General features: G+C 39.5%; 1 protein-coding gene across 12 annotated transcripts in view; it reads right to left on the minus strand.

Annotated features, from left to right (window-relative positions):
* The window catches only part of PIAS2 (protein inhibitor of activated STAT 2), a 109,650-nt gene that overhangs the window by 36,600 nt on the left and 52,582 nt on the right, over positions 1-20,468 (minus strand). For all 12 annotated transcript variants that reach the window (XM_063716884.1, XM_054537845.2, XM_024236153.3 and 9 more), the window contains 4 exons: positions 19,013-19,097; positions 10,425-10,475; positions 10,204-10,294; positions 1,570-1,704 (listed from right to left, as the gene is read on the minus strand). In XM_063716884.1, the coding sequence (XP_063572954.1) occupies positions 1,570-1,704; positions 10,204-10,294; positions 10,425-10,475; positions 19,013-19,097 (362 nt within the window). The remainder of the gene's footprint in view (positions 1-1,569; positions 1,705-10,203; positions 10,295-10,424; positions 10,476-19,012; positions 19,098-20,468) is intronic.

A 20,468-nucleotide genomic window follows, 5' to 3' on the forward strand; every position in this document is an offset into this window, starting at 1 on the left:
CTGGTACCTTAGGGGCCACCCTGAAAATGTACCCTCCTATGACTAACCAGAATCTTGCTAACCAAAATCATTCTGCTTTTATCGACTTTATGTAATGGGGCTCTCATATTTTCACTTAAAAGAGGAATTCCACTGCAGAAACAAATTCCAAAGGCCAGTGGTCTGAATTAACACTGCAAATCCAGAGTTCCAAAGTTCTAATTCTGGCAGAAGAGACTACCTGCTACTACATGGCCTTTGAGTAAATCACGCAAATGAACCAGGTATCAGCTTTCTTCTGAAGAAAGCTTTGATAAATTAACTCCCGTACCCCAAATGGGTATTTTACTGACAAGCAGCAGCTACTATAGCATGTAAGACACATTAAGAAATGATAAAAATTAAAAAGTCAAGCCAGAAAACAACAGCGTCCAATCCCATACCTGTTAGATCTGGCACAAAGGAACCTTCATTAGCTATTTATAGAGCTATGAACAGACAAAATATAATTTCACATAAATGTTAAAAAAAAAAACAACCTATCTTCCCATTTTATTAAATATATTCATTCAATTGATTCTACAATAAACATAATACTTTTAATAGCTGTCAAACCAAGTATTTTAAATATTTTTTAATGTTCTTTTAAATATCTAAATACCCAACTTATGGTGTAAATTTTAGGTCAATTAATCATTTTAATTATAAGGAAGAGTATTATCCCCATTACATGGCAAAAGTTTTCAATGTCTACAATCATTTATTCCAATGTCTGTAAAGTTACTCCCAGCTCTGCAATTACCTTGGTGGTAAAACAAAAAATTCCTGCTATAAATAATGCCTCAATTTCTCCATCCATAAAACAGGAATATTATTCTGTTTAGGAACATGTAATAAGAACACTGAAATTGATGCTTTATCTAATATTAACACTGAAGCTGATGGTCAGAAATTAACTGAAATCTCCTTTCCATTCATTATTTCAGTTATATAAACAAGTAATTCTAAAATGTAAATTCCTTGTTGTATTAACCGGTATCTCAAAATTGACATAATTTATTATAAGACCAAAAATCAGCAGGAAGTCAAGTTCATCAACTTGAAGGTATAGAGAAAATATAATTCTAAGTAAATATTTTTATACAAATGCTTACAGGTTATCTGAAATATCAGTTGTTTATAGAAAGGCTAGAACAGATTATTTCTAATCACAACATGTGGATATTTAACCATTTCTCCCCCAAACTGGTAAAACTTTCTTTGTTCCTCTTCATAAATATTTATCATCCAAAGCTTCTAGTTTATTAAAATACTAAACACAAACATACATACAATTGTGGTTAAATCATTACCTTAAGAAATATAAATATGCATATTTCCTTTCCAGGAAAATAAAGAGATGATATTCAGGAAAGCTCAAAGTTTTTAACTTTAAGAATCTCCACACTGCCACCTCTGAACTGAAAATTACTGCTTTTTAGAGATTACAATCAAAACAAAAAGAGCTGAAGCCAACAGCTTAAGAAAAAACACAGTAAGTCAACCCTCAGTGGGGTCACTGTCCTGCTACCCAAAACAGAGAGCTTTTACCTTCCCAATTTCTGATGCCCAAGAAATGGAAATTTGGTTTGGCACAGCTGAAGATAACCTAACTAAAGATGTAATATTCAAGGGGCGTCCGGGGCGCTTCTGTTCAATCCCATTTTTAGGCGGTGGTGCATAGCCCTATAACCGTAAGAAAGAAAAATTGTTTCAAATTATCTGCAGGAAGATTAAACATTTTCTCCAAGATAGATACAGGATCCTGCCCAATTTCAGTTACACTATTTTTATTTTAGCGTAAAAATCATATAGCCCTTATTATCATTATCAACCCAAAATAGGAAAATAACCTTTGAAAAAAAGTTACAAAATATTTCACAAGTCCAGAAAGGTAGGAAAAAAATCCATGTTCCATCATTAAAATTAAAGATGCTGACATCTTGCCACACTGGCTATGAATCGTTTTCCTTTTTTATAGGACACCAAGCTTTACAGATAAAGTCACAACTTTTTATAATGATTCATCCTTAGCAGTCCCCATTCAAAATACATGCATATATTGGGGGTGGGAAAGAAAGAAAGCAAACTGGGAATTGAGGGGAAAAAAGAACAAACTAATGAATTTCATTTTTAAAATCTGCTGAGTGCTAAAAATATTTTCCACTGCCTTTTCTCTGGGTGGAACAGAAATGGTAATCTTTTAAACCAGGTCAAGTTAACAAATAAGGATAATCAACATTTCAATTGTCATTAAATGAGCCTGATGGCTATCACAATACTGCTATTTATGCTTTAATCTACTTTTATGTAGTCATCAACCATTTTTTTTTTTTTTTTTGAGACGGAGTTTGGCTCTGTCGCCCAGGCTGGAGTACAGTGGTGCGAACTCGGCTCACTGCAAGCTCCGCCTCTCGGGTTCATGCCAGTCTCCTGTCTCAGCCTCCTCAGTAACTGGGACTACAGGCGCCCGCCACAACCCCCGGCTAATTTTTCTGTATTTTTGGTAGAGACAGGGTCTCACCATGTTAGCCAGGATGGTCTCGATCTCCTGACCTCGTGATCAGCCTGTCTCGGCCTTCCAAAGTGCTGGGATTACAGGCGTGAGCCACAGCGCCCGGCCAACCGTTTGTTTTAAATAGCAAGTATACTCATTTCTGATTCACAGTATATCCAATTCCCAATTACCACAAGACTTCACTCTGATTTTTTAGAGCCAGAATAATATATTTTTTAGAAAATTAAAATGTCTTAGCTGCAAAAAATCTACATATTGAAAAATAGATACCATATTTCACTGATGCCAGGATGTCAGTGATGTAATTTAATTATGTACTATTGAGAAAGAGAAAATACTATGTATATATGGCAAAGAAATGGAAGCAAAATGAATTAACATATTCCCTTTTGTACAGAAGAATCTTCTGAATCACTTTTCACTCAGTCATTAATGCATACATTTTTCCACATGACACTCTCCTATGTGCAAGCAGGAATTTTAGAGAGAAAAGTATCTTTTAAAACTGTATTTCATTCCACTAATGTCTCAGATTTCTCTGCAAGTCACTGACACCATTAACTGGATGTGTTAATGGGGATACAATCTGGATCTTATGAGAATCCATCAATGAAAAGTTTTCAGACAACAGCCAGGATTCCTGCTTCTTTCTCAAAATGTCCTTAAATTATTTATTAACTGAAAAGCCAGGGAATACAGCTAACCAGTCACGCCATGGCAATAACATCAAAGTTGTACAGGTGCAGCCAATGATAATATGTCACAGCTGACACCTGGTCACCAGCAATTTTAAGTCACTTCTGGATTTCGGCAATGCTAAAATATGTACCTTAGGACCAATGAAAACTAGTACTGGTAGTATCACACGCAAAGAGGAACACACCCTGTCTACCACAACTTGGGAACACCCTTCACTGTCTCATAAGAGGCAGGACAGTAATTATTAAATGGTAGTCCACGTGATAATGTGTAATCTATAACTTGCAACAAAATTTTGAAAATCATTAAAAACATTTGAGCAGGGGAGTAAAAGATAAAGAGAAGAACTTAAATAACTTGCATTATAATATGGAAATGAAAGAGAGAGACGGTGTGTGTGTGTGTGTGTGTGTGTGTGTGTGTGTGTGAGAGAGAGAGAGAGAGAGTAGGAAGGTTATGCCCATCTTAAGTTGCTCAAGTGAAAAAAAAAAAAGTTGCTCAGAAAAAAAAAAAAACAACTCCTAAGAAAAGTCCTCTTATAAAGACTCAAGGAGCTGATTCAATGAGCATCAAGCACAAGGAGTATCAACACCAGTATCTAGGTAATTTTGAACGAAACTTTTGTTTTGCCTGTTTTGGGCCTAGAATATAATTCTGTCTGCTGGTACGTCCACTGGTAGGTTAACCAAATAAAAATAATGTTACAGGGCCTGTCAGAAGGATAGAAATAACTCATGAACTAAAACGGGCACTCTGGAAATTAGAATTTAAGACATAACACTGTCTGACACAGTAGAAAAGGGCAACAGAAGCAGGGAGAGTAACATGTAAGAATGAAGTGTCAGCAAACTCAGAATCATGTTAGTCTCACTCAGCATAAAGTGTTTTCAATCTATTCTGTATCCCATTTGAGTAGTGTGACTTTACTGATAATTCTGAGTTATCTGATAACTTGTATTCTACCTGTAACCATCAGCACTACCCCTACTCAACCATCAATTTCCTGGTTATTGATAATATATTAATAGTTGGAATTTTATAAAATATAAAGTTTCGCCTTCACACATATTTCTAACAATTTTCCACATTTAAAGCAAAAATAAAGTCAAGTTCATGTGACAGGGAACCAGTGGGGCAAATATGCAAGCTTTCTAAGCAAAGACCGCTGGACAGCACCAGCGGAAGACTCTGTGGTAGTTCTGTGACACACTCAAAGAATTTTTAATGTTTCATGCTCTGATGACACCCTACCCTACTTGCAACTGTGACAGAAGTTGTCCACAATTATTGTACTTTAACATTTTCCTCCAGATTTTCTAATTACCACTACTACTTGAATACTTCTAACACAGATTTACTTTTTAACTTTAAATTATGGAAATTTCAAACACACACAAGAAACGAACAAATAGCAGGGACCCACCAACCAGGTTCAATAATTATCAACATGTTGCCATTCTTGTTTCAAATGCTTTTGGCCCCAAAGCCAATCTGCCCTAAAACACACACACCACAAAAATACACATTTCTTTTTGCCCTTGAGTATTTAAACTCAAATTCTAGACATGCCATTTAACCCAGACATTTAACATGCATCTCTAATAAGACTTTAAAAACCCACACCATTACAACCCCACAAAAATAACCACAATTTAAAAAAATCACCTAACACCTTGTCTTTCGATTCAGATTTCCCAGGTGCCTCAAAATTTCTTTTCCTGTTATCCTTTTATTGTTGAAAATTTTAAACATATATAAAAATAGAGAAAAAAGTATAATACGTATATATCTATCAGTTCAGTAATGTACTTACCCATGAACAATCTTTACCTACTCTACCCAACTCCCACTCTAGATTATTTTAAAGCAAATCTCAGATATATTTTCTATTTTCTCCAGATGTAGTTTAGTATAGATGTCCTTTTACAGCTTGAATCAGAATTCAAAACTAGAGCCCCACACCACACTTAGTTAGGTCTCTGAAGTCTCCTTTATTCTATAAACATAACCCCTGCCATCTCCAAACACAAACACACACACTTTTTCCCCAATGCTGTTGTTCTATTGGAGAAACCAGGACTTTTGACCTGAAGAATGACTTCGCATTCTAGATTAGGTATATTGCTTCCTCGAAGTATGAGGTTTGTTTCTCTACCTCCCATATGTTTTTAAAACCAGTCATTAGTTGTATAAGCTTGATTAAAATTGGGGTAAAAATTTTAGAAACAAAAAACTTCACAGAAAATGTTGCATACTTCATATGGTGCTACATCATAAGGCACAGAAGGTTGTTTGCCCTGTTTTCAGTGGTGTCAAGACTGATCAGGAATTCAGGGGATGTCAGCCTGATCCCTCCACCATAAAGTTCCCCGTCAAGCTTTGGCATACATTGATGATAGCTACCTAGACCCATTATATGATTATCAATTGTGGAATAATGATTTTCTAATTCTATTACCCTTTTGATTGTATTAGCCGAAATGTTTCCATAAAGAGCTTGACCACATTAACAGCTGGTCACCTTGAAATAAATGATTCTCTTCCTTCATCAATCTTCAGAGCAGCAGTGGGTTAGTGCAACCTCCAGTGGCTTATTTTAGTATAATTATTATAAACACACTTACATGTTTGATAATTTTGAGTCTACTATAATCATTATTCTTTCAGACATCAAAATTATCCCTTCTCAGGTAAGGAGGGGCCTCTTCAAATTGGGGTGAGTGTGCACACAAGTATGTGTTTTAAAAGAAGAAACATTGAGTTTATGTCAGTCCTGATTTACTATGAGACAGGCCATTAGGGTAACTAACACACAACATCAGGGAACATAAATCCATGAGCTCAGAAATATAATTTATAAGGAGAAGGGGGCCAGTACTGATAAGTCTCTGGCTGCACCAAAGGAACTACTTGGAGATTGCTGCCAGCTGAATTACAGCACATATCCTCTCTACTCTTTGGGATCTTGCAAAGAAATATTTTTGTCAACCCTTCTTCCTTTCTTCAACCTTAGAGCTACACAAGATTTATAGATATTTCTCACAAATTGTTTAGAAGAAAAATAATCCAGCTTCTTAAAATAACTCCCTAAACAAAGAGGGCCTTTTTCTTTCTTCTGCCCATTAAAAACATGGAATGTTCTCATCTGGCTGTCAGTCTGTACACTGGCAGCCCCTGGAGTCAAAGATGGGAGATGGTCTCTGCAGCAGGTTCTTGTCTGTCCACACTGCATGTCACCATCCCACAAGCCCTACTATGAGCTGCTGTCTTCCTTGCACCAAGGGAACCTGGAAAATGAATGCATAAAGGTGTTTTGTAAAACTCAGCATCTTGATGTAGGTTAAAAAGCACATATGCTGCTTGCATCACTATTTGATCCTTAACAGTCTAGGGACACGTTGCCATTTTCAAAGTAATACCATTTCCCATTCCTATGTTTACTTTGTACCTGAAGTATAGTGGTCAACTGCCATGGGTCCATAAAGACTGGATATCACAGTAAGATCATACACATAAAGACTTCCTCCAGGACACAGACAAATGCCACCATATTCAGAGCTCTAATGGGCAATTCATGACTGTGTCAAGCTTTTCCCTCCAGGATTCATGGTTCAATACACCAGGATCATGGGCAAGGACCACCTATCAAACTTCTTTTGTGGCTTGTTGATGCTTCTTAAAACTGGAATAAAGTCCCTGAGGCTCTCCATGGTGGCAAGAGCTCAATATAACTCCTATAGGGCCACAGCAGCTTTCTTCTTCTGAGGCTGCAGCATAGTCATGTAATTCTTAAAAACTGCAGAATCTTGTTTTACATTAAAAAAGACTCCATATTTCATTATCCCAATCAATAGCAACTCTGGATCAAGTGGTGGTTTAAGATGTTTTCCATCAGATGCGCATGTGAATTTCTGTCAGCTGTTCTATAGGACTTTATGGAGCTAGGGTAAAAAGACTCTTTGGGAAAGGCAGGCATTTGATTTTCTTTGGGATGGCCCTATAAGGGTCAGGCAAGTCCTCCCCATTGCCTTCTATTTTTGAAAATATGTCTTTGCCTTTCTCTCAATGCTCTATTTCTTCTCCTCCTTCACAACTGCCCATGGAGCTGCTGCAGGCCCCCGGCTCCAGGGATGCCAGACTCATCAGACAAAGGGTGCTTTATGTAGTAGTCAATATGTTCACAAATAGCCTAATACAAGTAATCAAGGGTTAGTGGGTGCTTTGGGACAGAAATCAGCAGTAACTAAGTAACAATGCCCCAGAGGAAGTACTCAACTGACTAATTTCTTCTCCCTCAAAAGAACTGGAAGAGTAACAAATTCCAAGCCATCCTCAGTGGTGCTGTAGACCTCCTACAGGAAGGTATCATCCCAAAATGTGACACTGACTGGTCCATTTGGAAATTCTGGTAACTTCTATGTTTACACATCTGTAGCCACCATATTTTCCATAGCAATGCCACAGAGTTTAGGCACAACCTCACACATTTCAGATGCAGCTCCCATCACTGGCACAGTCACACGATGATACAGGATAAGCCTTCAAGGTGAGTCCACAGACACCAAGAAGCCCTCCACAGTCTTATCTTTCATCATAGGTAATGGGAGGGGCAAATAGCAATGAGAGTCAAAGGTCAAAGAAATCTTAGCAGCCAGGCGCAGTGGCTCACACCTGTAATCCCAACACCTTGGGAGGCCAACATAGGTGGATCACTTGAGCCCAGGAGTTCAAGACCAGCCTGGGTAACATGGCAAAGCCCTGTCTCTACAAAAAATACAAAAATTAGCCAGCTATGGCGGTGCATGCCTGTAGTCCCAGCTACTAAGGAGAGTGAGATGGGAGAATCGCTTGAGCCTCTAGGAGGCTAAGAGTGCAGAGTGAGCTGAGACTACACTAATGCACTCCAGCCTGGGCAAGAGACCTGAGAGCCTTTTTTTTTTTAAATTAAAAAAAAGGAAAAAATGAAATCTTAGCACATCCAGGGCAAAGAAAAATGGATATGAAAAGGCCATGGGACAGGTGCACAGGGTTGTGTTTTAATCTGTTTTGCCAGGCTTTCTTTGCCATACATGCAGTTACCCATTGGTATCTTTCAGCTCCAAGTAGGGCTGCTAATTCCCTTGGTTCAGATCTTTGTGCAAACTAGCCAAATAAAAGACAGACCCGGCATGGCGGCTCACGCCTGTAATCCCAGCACTTTAGGAGGCCGAGGCAGGTGGATCACGAGGTCAGGAGTTCGAGACCAGCCTGCCCACATGGTGAAACCCTGTCCCTACTAAAATTACAAAAATCAGCCAGGTGTGGTGGCAGGCACCTGTAATCCCAGCTACTCGGAAGGCTGAGGCTGGAGAACTGCCTGAACCCAGGAGGCAAAGGTTGCAGTGAGCCGAGATCATGCCACTGTACTCCAGCCTGGGTGACACAGCAAGACTCTATATCGGGTGGGGATGGGAGGGGAGTGGAAAAAAAGGATAGCTCCTGAGAATCTTGTTGCTAGTAGCCGGAAACCTGACAAACTAAATGTCCCACCTGGGGAAACATGTATGGGCCACGTAAGCAATCCCCCTGACCATACCTACTCAGCCTCTGCAATTCCCCTTCACTCCCAGGACTGTCTCAATGGATTTCAAAAAGAGTCACGTCAGTGATGCAGTGTTTCTCAAGCCCTTTAAAAGTTCACAAAACAAGTATTTCTCAGGTCTCTAAGTCCACAGGCTGTGTATGTGACAAATGAGACTCCTGACAACCAAGAGAAGTCAGATCCCTCTGTCTACAAGACCAGGGTCAGTCTCAGTCATGGAATTTCTTCACTTTGGGGCTCAATTCTTAGCACTTGGCTCTGGAGAGCCCAGAGTCCTAGATCATATTGTCTGACTTGCTTGGCTACTCATGAGTACTGCTCATATATATAGTCCAGAGCCCAGTCTCGTGTTCAGCGGGGATATTACACAGCTTCCCCATTTCCTCAATAGTTGCAAAGAGTGTCAGCTCTGGTGAAATGACAACTGGGCCTAGTCAGGGAATCACTGCTCTCTTAGTGATTCAGTTACAGTAAATACACCTCCAACTTTGTAGTGCTTGACAAACGTGCCATGTTGTACTACTTTTTTGATTATGGCTTTGCTGGCCTTCTTACAGAATGGTACCAATTTAGTAATGTATTCAAAATGGAAACCAATACATAGTCCAGTTCTACATTTATTATTTTATTTTATTAAGACTTGACTATCAGGATTTGAAGAGTCAAAAGCCATGTATTAGGCCAGAGACAGGCTGCATGCATTTACATTGTATACATCCTAGGTGCTGAAGCCCATATACTCTCTCACTGCTTAAATGTGTTGTCAACCAACTATCACTGCACCCACGCACCACAAGTGAATGCATCATCAAAGCCCAAGCTAGGAATTTTTGATCTCTGTAGTTAGCCACTCTCAGCAGCCTCTGCTTTTCCCCATGCCATCCACAGGCCAGGCCCAGCTAATCCAGACATCCCACACATGCTGTCCTATACATGAAAGTGCCCAAGTCCTCCCCTTCAATTATGCTGTTTGATATGATCCCAAGAGTGTTTCACAGCACCCTTGATTTCTTAAGTTAAGATGCTCCAGGCTCTAGCCAGGTACAGTGGTGCACAACTGTAGTCCCCACTACTTAGGAGGCTGAGGTAGGAGGATTGCTTGAACCTATAAGTTCAAGTCAAGCCTGGGGAACATAGTAGGACCCTGTCTCTTTAAAAAAAAAAAAAAAAAAAATTCCAGGCTTATGTTTTCCATCTCCTTCAGACCTGAAATAAGCCATTTATTATTTATCCAAGAAGCCATGGGTTACTCTAGTGGAAAATAGTATTTAATCTGGATGCTAAAACTGTTCACTGGTATTCAGTTGTCACTGTTGCACTGTTTCTAGGCCTTGTCAGTGTTTATATTAAACTTATATGCAAATCTGGTGAATAAAAAGCAACTTACAGGTAAAGGAAATAGCTTCCCATTTACTTTTATACATAGACTATTTGGATAGTTATCTTCTTGAGGGCAACTTGTCTCTGCCAGGCAAAGTCTGCATTAATAAAAGAAAAAAAGTATTCTTAAATAGTGTGCTCAAACATTCTTATATGTTTTAAAATTCAGAACTACATGCACATAGTAAGCAAGTATAAAACTAAGATAACAGAAAATTTCAAACTCACCTCAACTGAACTTGGACTGTATAATCTCTCCTACCACCTGGCAAAAAATCCCTGTTGGAAAGAGAAAGAAAATGGGTTAAAAAAGTACAATGAGAATTCTCAGAACAGCCTCCCCAGGAGGAAAAAAAGGAAAAGCATTATTTGTATTTTTCTTATTCCCTGAAAGGTGATCAATATACTGCCAATAATACAAGCCTTAATGAAATCACTGTAATGATGATAAACCTGATTTGCTTAATTTCTAGCCACGTCTTTATGGCAATTTTAAGGTACTTTCAATGCACAGGAACTTTGATGATGCAAAATTTATTTCAATAGACATCAAACTTGGTAACATGCAAGGAAGCAGCCTAAGTTTGGAAAGAGTTTTAATCAACAAATCTATTTGATTAGAGCATTCTAATCACTTGAAGACTTTTTTCTTTTTCTTTTTTCTTTTTTGAGACAGTCTCGCCCTGTCGCCCACGCTGCAGTACAGTGGCGCGATCTTGGCTCACTGCAAGCTCCGCCTCCCAGGTTCACACCATTCTCCTGCCTCAGCCTCCCGAGTAGCTGGGACTACAGGCGCCCGCCACCACGCCCGGCTAATTTTACTTTTAGCAGAGATGGGGTTTCACCGTGTTAGCCAGGATGGTCTCGATCTCCTGACCTCGTGATCTGTCCGCCTTGGCCTCCCAAAGTGTTGGGATTACAGGCGTGAGACACTGCGCCTGGCCAAAGACTTTTTTTTAAATATAAAGACCTATTCACTGGATATTCTTATTGATCTCAAGTACAGCCTAAGCATTAGTTTTTATAGCTACTAGGGGGATTCTAATACAGACCCAGGATAAAGAATTAGTGCCTAGAGTCTCAGCATCTCCATACCATGCAACTTCATAATTATGTATCCAATTAAAGATACAGAACCTCTTACAATTTCTAGATGAGAATCTAATGGTCCCATGTAAAATATATTTCATACTGAACCCTCCAAACTCTTGCCACGCAACATGGAGTCCACGGGGAAGCAGCACTGTTATTCCTTAGGAGCTTGTTGGAAATGCAGACTCTCAGGCCCCATCCTAGACCTACAGAATTAGAATCTGCATGTTAACAAGATCCTCAGGTGACATGTATACACATTACAGTTTTAAGAAGTATTATCCTTAACCATTGTCATAAATCTTGGACTCTGTCAGAGGGAAGATCACTAGAGTGTAGTCCTTTTTTGAGAAGACTGGAGTACACTGAGCCCTCATGGTGCTGTAACCGGGCCAGTCTTCTCACTGTTCCCAATCCTCGAGCTCCACTGGAAGGCAGTAAAGCACACCAGTGACAACCACCTTAAGTTCTACAGTCCCAAGCTGCACAACATTGTGCAAATCACTTAACCATTCTGTGCCTCAGTTTCTACATCTGTTAAAGATGGAAAATTACTGCACCAACCTCATCAAGTTGCTGTGAAAATTAAACATGTTAACAACACATGTCGAGTGCCTAAATATAAGATGTACTCAACACATGGGAGCAGCTGGCTGCTGTGACTGTTTCCACTGCTCCCACTGTTCTCCTTACCAAGAGCAGCCTTCTCAAATGGCTATTCAAAACATCCCCATATCCTTGACAATACTGACCTCTTCTGAGCAACCCATATCACTCCACTCATTCAAATCAAGACACATTTCATATTCTGGGTGCTGGAGCTTCAAAGACAAATACAACACAGTATTTGCTTCAAAGGATTTATATGCTAAGTAGGTAACAGACATACAACACCTAAAATAAAATGTGGTAAGTGGTACAGTACATTATGAAAAGTAAGTGCTACAGAAAAAGGGAAAATTTTTGTCTTGAAAGTTCAAGGTCGTTATCACAATTAGTCCAATCTAACTAGAAAACAAGGTTTTTACAGCATGGTTCTGCCTACTTCTGCTTAGTGGCTCCACTAGGAACATGAGTAACTGTGGGTATCCAGTGCAGTAATTCCCAGCAAAAAAGAAAGGCCAGAGATACAGATCAGAAACTTGTTAGATGGGAAACATGATGTGAAGAAAGAGAAAAGACAAGAGATGAGCCTAGAAAGATGGATGGGAGCATTAAGGGTTTTGAACAGCTCACTAAGGAGTTATACTTTATTCTGGCAAGAGAAATTAACAAAAACTGGGAAATACAATGTGCTAAATATCTTCACAAACATTATGAGTAATGACCAAGGCATCTTCTGACATTCATTTTCTGCCAATCACTGTTGTAGGAAGTTTTACATATTGGTCCATCAGATATAAAAGAAGCATTTACTATATGCTAGGTACTGTAATGGGTTGTGAGATGATAAAAATGAGTAAAAGATGCTGCTTTCATTAAGAAGGTTGCAAATGCGAGCAGTGAAATAAATGCAATGATGCCTTAACAGAAAATAAGTACATGGCACAGTGAGAGACAAAGGACACATTAAAGCAAATCTGGAAAGGCATCACAGGGGACGTATGACTTGAACTGGCCCTTGAAACATGGCTCAAGAAGTTTGCCAGGCAGAGTACAGAGAAAAAAGGCGGCAAAGGTGCAAAGATGTGAACACCATAGTTAACCTAGGAAACACAAATGGGAAAGCCTAGTCAGAGTACAGGTTGTTAGAAAAGAGTAACAGGAGACAATATTACAAAAAAAAACAACAAAAAAAAAAACAGAGCAAGATGTTGAAAACAACTGCCAGGCAATGGAGTGTGGACTTTATGAGGTACCATTAGAGTGTGTTTAAAGCATCAAAGAGAAAAAACTGAATGGGCTTTAGAAAGATCATATGTAGGAGCTTTCTAATAGAAAGATCTCATAATTAGAAGACCATTACAATTGAAGAGGCAAAAACAAGGGCTTGAAGCTGGGCGCAGTGGCTCACGCCTGTAATCTCAACATTTAGGAAGGCTGAGGTAGGTGGAGTTCAGGACCAGGCTGGGCAACACAGCAAGACCCCATCTATACAAAAAATAGAAAAATTAGCCAGGCGTGGTGGCGCATGCCTATAGTCCCAGCTAGTCGGAAGGCTAAGGTGGGAGGATCAATTGAGCTCGGACATTAAAGGCTGCAGTGAGCCTTGATTGCGGCACTGTACTTTCAGCCTGGGTGACACAGCAAGACCCTGGCTCAAAAAATAATAGTAATTTCAAATGAGGGCCTGAAAGCTATTAAACATAAATATCACTGAGTGATATTTACACACAAAAAACGGTAAGACTTGATGAATGACTAGATGTGAGAAGGCAGGATAAGGGAAGGGGAGTTTCTAGGAGGGTATCCAGGTTTTGGAATGCTGCAACTGAAGAGATGGCCATGCTACTCACCAGGACAAGAAGAGGCAGAGCAAGTTATAGCATCAATCTCCCCAAACCACCCAGTGAGGTGGTGATCATTATTCCAATTTTGGATGCTGAGAAAGTGAGGTTTAGTCACCTGTCTAGGGGCATACAGACCTAAGTGGCTGGTTCAGAATTCACTTTCTACTTAGTATTACTCTAAAGACCATACTAGCTCCCTCAAAGGTAGAGTTGCCTTGCTGAGTTTTAAATATTCAGAATGACATAGAAGAATCAATGAAAGGCCAGACGCGGTAGCTCACGCCCATAATCCCAGCACTTTGGGAGGCCGAAGCAGGTCGATCATGAGGTCAGGAGATCGAGACCATCCTGGCTAACATGGTGAAACCCCGTTTCTACTAAAAATACAAAAAATTAGCCGGGCGTGGTGGTGGGTGCCTGTAGTCCCAGCTACTCGGGAGGCTGCGGCAGGAGAATGGCGTGAACTCGGGAGTCGGAGCTTGCAGTGAGCCAAGATCACACCACTGCACTCCAGCCTGGGCGACAGAGTGAGACTCAGTCTCAAAAAAAAAAAAAAAAAAAAAAAGTATCAATGAAGTGCAGCAAACAGACAGGATGTGGTAAATGAAGAGTGGCCTATCACAAAGAGGCCTGTGTCCAGGCAGATTCCAATGCCATTAAGGAAATGAGTAATGCAGAAGGAAATATACTAAGCAAAAATCTCCTTGAGGCCAGTCTCTTTTTCAACTTTGCATCTTTGGTGCCTGGAATATTGTCTGGTCCATAGACAGTTAATAAATGTGTGCTGAATGAATGAATAAAAGAACAAAAGACAAGCAGGCTTGACGGAAGGCAAGTTCAATTTTAGATGTGTTGTGCTTGATGCCCTTGTAGGTCAAAGGAGAGGCAGTGAAAAAGGTGTCTGGAGGGAGGTGTTGGTTATTTTGCAGCCACCAATATAAAAATAACAAAGCACATTAATGAATATTATCATAGAGTAGCAAGAAGAGAATCCCAGATTGATTCCTTAAAATGGGTACAAGAAGCCAGTGTGAGGAACTGAGAGCATGGTTAAAAATATACTAGTACCAAATGGAAGGAGCAGCGCTAAAGCCAAAAAGAGAACTGAATCCAGCGTTCAATCTTCGCAAGATGTAACAGAAAGAACAAAAAAACCTGGACAAGAATGTATTCAAGCGTCTAGTCTAGATCTTACTACCACTACAGGCGAAGGGGAGGGAGCTAGAAACACAGCTGTGGTTCTCAAGTTGGCTGCATACTGGAAACCTGGGAAACTTTAAAAACCACTGATGTTTGGGTTCAATCCTGAGATTTTAATTTCACTGATGTGGGATAAAACCTGAGTATGTGAATTTCCTAAATCTCCCCAGCTGATGCTAATATGCAGCAAAGTTTGAGAAACATGGGGAGAGAAGTAGTTAAATGACGCAAGAAGCAATCATCCGAATCCAGAATGTACAATATGCTAGATCAAATAAATCACTTTTTTTTGGAAAGTAGTGTTATAAAATAAAGTCTAATGAGAGAAACCAGGGCTCCTTGGAGAACTGATCAATTCCACAGTTGCAGCAGAGAAAATACAAAATAAGCCTTCAGCATTTTTGGTGCAAGAAATTAAAGAGTGCTTAAAGTGGGTTTCAAGGAGAGAGGTATATCAAAAGGGTATAGGAGCCAATCTGAAAGAACTTCTAATAGCCAAAGATAGAACAATTTGAGCAATATCAATTACTGTAACATTGGAATATGACTCATAGAGCACTCATGAGTCCACACTGTTATAAACGAATAAACGGGCTGGGAATGGTGGCTCACATCTGTAAAGCCATACCTGTAAACCCAATAGTTTGGGAGACAAAGGAGGGAAGATCTCTTGAGCACAGGTGTCTGAGACTAGCTGAGGCAATACTGTGAGACCCCATCTCTACAAAAAACATAAAAATTTGCCAGGTGTGGTGTTGTACACCTGTAGTCCTAGCTTCTTGTGGGGCTGAGATGGAAGGATCATTTGACCCCAGGAGGTCAAGGCTGCAACAAGCCATGATCACCACCACTGCACTCCAGCCTGGGCAACAGAGCAAGACCTTCTCTCAAAAATAAAATAAAATAAAATAAAAGGCCGGGTGTGGTGGCTCACACCTGTAATCCCAACACTTTGGGAGGCCGAGGCGGGCGGATCACCTGAGGTCAAGAGTTCAAGACCAGCCTGACCAACATGGTGAAACCCCTTCTCTACTAAAAATACAAAAATTATCCAGGCATGGTGAAGAATCGCTTGAACCTGGGAGGCAGAGGTTACAGTGAGCCGAGATTGTGCCACTGCACTCCAGCCTGAGCGACGGAGCAAGACTTTGTCTCAAAAAATAAATAAAACAATGAATGAAAGAAAGAAAAGAAAAGGAGACAGCTCCTCCTTGTAAAAATAAAATAACTCCAATGTAAAAAAGATTAAGGACAACAGAACACAAGAATGTTTCTGCTAAAGTAACCGCTAAAGCCAAGATTCACGAGTGAACACTAAATTAACCTGCAAAAGTTTGAGCAAAAACAGAATACTAGGTGCCTAGTTGCAAAGTTATCTTTGCAAAATATTTATCATTAACAAAGGAACAAACAGTAACTTTACAGTGTGGATATCTGGCAGCTAATATCAGCCAAGTGATCAAGGTTAACATCACCAAAAATAAGATATCAATATTATGTTGCCTGATATGGTACCCTGAGAAGGGCACATAACTTGAGGTATTCTTGCCCAAAATGCACAACCTCCATCTAATCATGGCAAAACATCAGCCATACCACCAAATGAGAAACAGTCTACAAAACACCTGACCAGTACTCTTCAAAGTGTCACGCTGTGAAAGACAAAAAACAAACAAACAAAAAAACTAAGAAACTGTAACAGATTGAAGCAGAGTAGGATGGCTCAACAATTAAATGTGATTTGGGATTGTATCTAGGAACAGAAGACGTTTATTGGCCAAAAAACTGGTGAAATCTGAAAAAAGTCCATAGTTAATAGTACTGTACCAATGTTGATTTCATGGTTTTGATCATTGTACTATTTCTATAATTTTTATCTAAATAAAAATTACTACAAAATATAAAGTTTTTATGCCAGGCACGGTGGCTCACACCTATAATCCCAGCATTTTGGGAGGCCGAGACAGGTGGATCACTTGAGGCCAGGAGTTCAAGACCACCCTGGCCAACATGGCAAAACCCCATCTCTACTAAAAACACAAAAATTAGCCAGGTATGGTGGCACCTGCCTGTCGTCACAGCTACTCAAGAGGCTGAGGCAGGAGAATCGCCTGAAACCGGGAGGTGGAGGTTGCAGTGAGCCAAAATCACGCTACTGCACTCACTCAAGCCTGGATGACAGAGTGAGACTCTGTCTCAAAAAAAAAAAAAATTACGTAATTAAGTACAGAATTTCCCAAACTTACTTAACTGCAACAATCTTATTTTTGAAAAACTCTTACTATCATCTCAAAGAGTGTTCTAATGAATAGTTGAAAAGGAAGTAAACACCTCTAATTTACTCAATTCCTTGCTCTGCTTTTAACATTACAGCCCCCCCAAAATCATTAACCTCCAGAAGCCTTAGTTTTATTATGGCGAATCTTTTAAGAATGCAACTTTGAAGAGTCATATAATGTTTTGTTAACACTGAAGGTGTGTGTGTGTGTATACATATATACATACGTATATATATACACAGACACATATATATACGTATGTATATATACACATATACATACGTATATATATACATATATACACATATATACACACATATATATACACACATATTTATACACATATATATATATTCTTTTGAGATAGAGTTTCACTCTTGTTGCCCAGGCTGGAGTGCAGTGGCGTGATCTCGGCTCACTGCAACCTCTGCCTCCTGGGTTAAGGTGATTCTCTTGCCTCAGCTTTCCGAGTAGCAGGGATTACAGGCGCCTGCCAACACGCCCGGCTAATTTGTTGTATTTTTAGTAGAGATGGGTTTCGCCATGTTGGCCAGGCTGGTCTCAAACTCCTGAACTCAAGTAATCCAACCACCAGAGCCTCCCAAAGTTCTGGGATTACAAGCATGAGCCACTGCGCCCAGCCTTTTTAAAAATATTTTTAATTGGAAAATAAATGCTACAGATTTCCTTTTCTTTCTTCTTATATCTCTTAGTTCATCTGCTCTTTACAAATGGGTCTACCGATACTTTTCATAATTGTTTTCATATGTCTAGTAATTTTTTGGTCAGGATGACTATACAGCTCACTTTACCCATAACTGCCTCAGTTTATGTTCTTATCCCAGAATAATTATTAGTAATGTTTACTTCACTCTCAAAAATGCCCCAGTTTGGAATGATAAAGCTTATGGTCACCCTGTCTTTGGGATATTATAAATTCTTTTTATATTGCTTTACCTAATATATATATTTTTTCAGACGGGGTCTCACTTTGTTGCCCAGTCTGGAGTGCTGCAGCACGATCACAACAGCTCACTGCAGCCTCGACCTCCCAGGCTTAAGTGATTCTCCCACCTCAGCCTCCTGAGTAGGTGACACTAATTTCTGTATTTCTTGTAGAGACAGGGTTTCACCATGTTACCCAGGCTGGTCTGAACTCCTGGGCTCAAGTGATACTGCCACCTCCCAAAGTGCTAGGATTACAGGCATGAGCCACCATGCCCAGCCTGGGAATAAATTTTCCATTTAAAAAATAATTGCCAAATATAACAAAAAGTAATCTAAAAGACACTGAGGTTTTATTCAAAGGTTAAAAATTTTATTCTAATACACAGTATTTACTAAATATTTGGCTGACTTTAGTCAAAGTATACCACCCTTTCATAAGAGAAACAGGCCAACTGTTATGGTGAATTGTGTATCCCCAAAATTCATATGTTGAAGTCCTAACCCCCAATGTGACTGTATTTGGAGACAAGGCCTTTAAGGAGGAAATTAAGTTTAAATAAAGCCACAGGGTAGATCCCTAATCCAATATGACAGTGTCTTTACAAGAAAAGAAAGACACCAGGGATGCACCAGTACAGAGAAAAGGCCATCTGAGATATGCAAGCCAAGGAGAAAGGCTTCAGGAGAAATCAAACCTGCCAAAACCTTGATCTTGGACAGAAGCCTCCAGCATTTTGAGAAACAAGAGTCTGTTGTTTACGCTGTCGAGTGTGAAATTTTGTTATGGCAGACCTACAGGTGAATAAACCAATATTCATGAGAAATATATTCCAAATATTCCGCTTACCTGGATATGCATATCTCTCTAACTTGTTGAGGTGTCAAAGCAAAAATAAAAAACTTCTCTTGAAATCGCTGAATACTGCTTTGAACTGGGAAGAAAAAAAAAAGAAAGATAATATTTCAATAACAAATCCAACACTACAACCACCTGCAATAACCAGATATTTTTTATAAAGTACCTGCCAAATTCTGAAACTTTATGGTTAAAATACTCCAAAATCAGGAAGTACTAAACTGCATTCATCTTGGAATCATGAGTAAAGTCACTACAAAGGGGTTTCTTTAACGTTAAGTATGTAACCATTCTTTATTCTAAAATACTAATGCAGGCTGGGCGCAGTGGCTCATGCCTGTAATCCCAGCACTTTGGGAAGCCAAGGTGGGTGGATCACCTGAGGTTGCAAGTTCAAGACCAGCCAGCCTGACCAACATGGAGAAACCCCGTCTATACTAAAAATATAAAATTAGCTGGGCATGGTGGTGCATGCCTGTAATCCCAGCTACATGGGAGGCGGAGGCAGGAGAATTGCTTGAACCCAGAAGGCGGAGGTTGCAGTGAAGATTGCACCATTGCACTCCAGCCTGGGCAACAAGAGTGAAACTCCATCTCAAAAAAAAAAAAAAACAAAAAACAAAAAAACTAATGCACAGTAAAAATATAACAAAACCCTTCAATATTACATTTCATTCTTAACTATAATATTATCTAATGAAAGGAAGTCAAAATGCTCCCCAGGAGAACTCTATTCAAGAATTAAATGCTTTTTGTTTATTTTCCTTTGTTGTATTTTGCTTTTGGTGCTCTGTATTTAATTACACAAAACACTCATATAAGAAAATTTTGAATATCAAAACTTTTAAGTTTTGAAGACACCTAATTTGCATATGAAAGTCTGCCCAGTTAAAAAATATTGCTTAATGAAGTCATCCTGATGTATATTATTACCTGAAATGTATTTATGACTTCACAAAAACCTGCAATAGGTTAATAATGAATTATTCAATAATGTTCTAGTGTCCATTAAAACAAACAAAAAAGTTAACATATATAGAGGCCTCAAGTCTTTTGCTTCCTAACAATTGCAACATCACCCAAGTAAAGGCAAAATGAGGCCGGGCACAGTGGCTCACACCTGTAATCCCAGCACTTTGAGAGGCCGAGGCAGGCGGATCACTTGAGGTCAAGTGTTCAAGACCAGCCTGGCCAACATGGTGAAACCCCATCTCTAGTAAAAACACAAAAATTAGCCAGGCATGGTGGCATGTGCCGGTAATCGGTAATCCCAGCTACTCCAAAGTCTGAGTCAGGAGAATCGCTTGAACCTGGGAGGTGGAGGTTGCAGTGCGCTGAGATCGCACCATTGCACTACAGCGATAGTCTTCAAAAAAAAAAGGCAAATGGTCCTTGTACATAACACTGTCCAGTTTTCCTGCTACATGAAGATAAAAAGATGCCAGTT

This window comes from Pongo abelii, chromosome 17 (assembly GCF_028885655.2).
Source record: "Pongo abelii isolate AG06213 chromosome 17, NHGRI_mPonAbe1-v2.0_pri, whole genome shotgun sequence".
NCBI classification, from domain to species: domain Eukaryota; kingdom Metazoa; phylum Chordata; class Mammalia; order Primates; family Hominidae; genus Pongo; species Pongo abelii.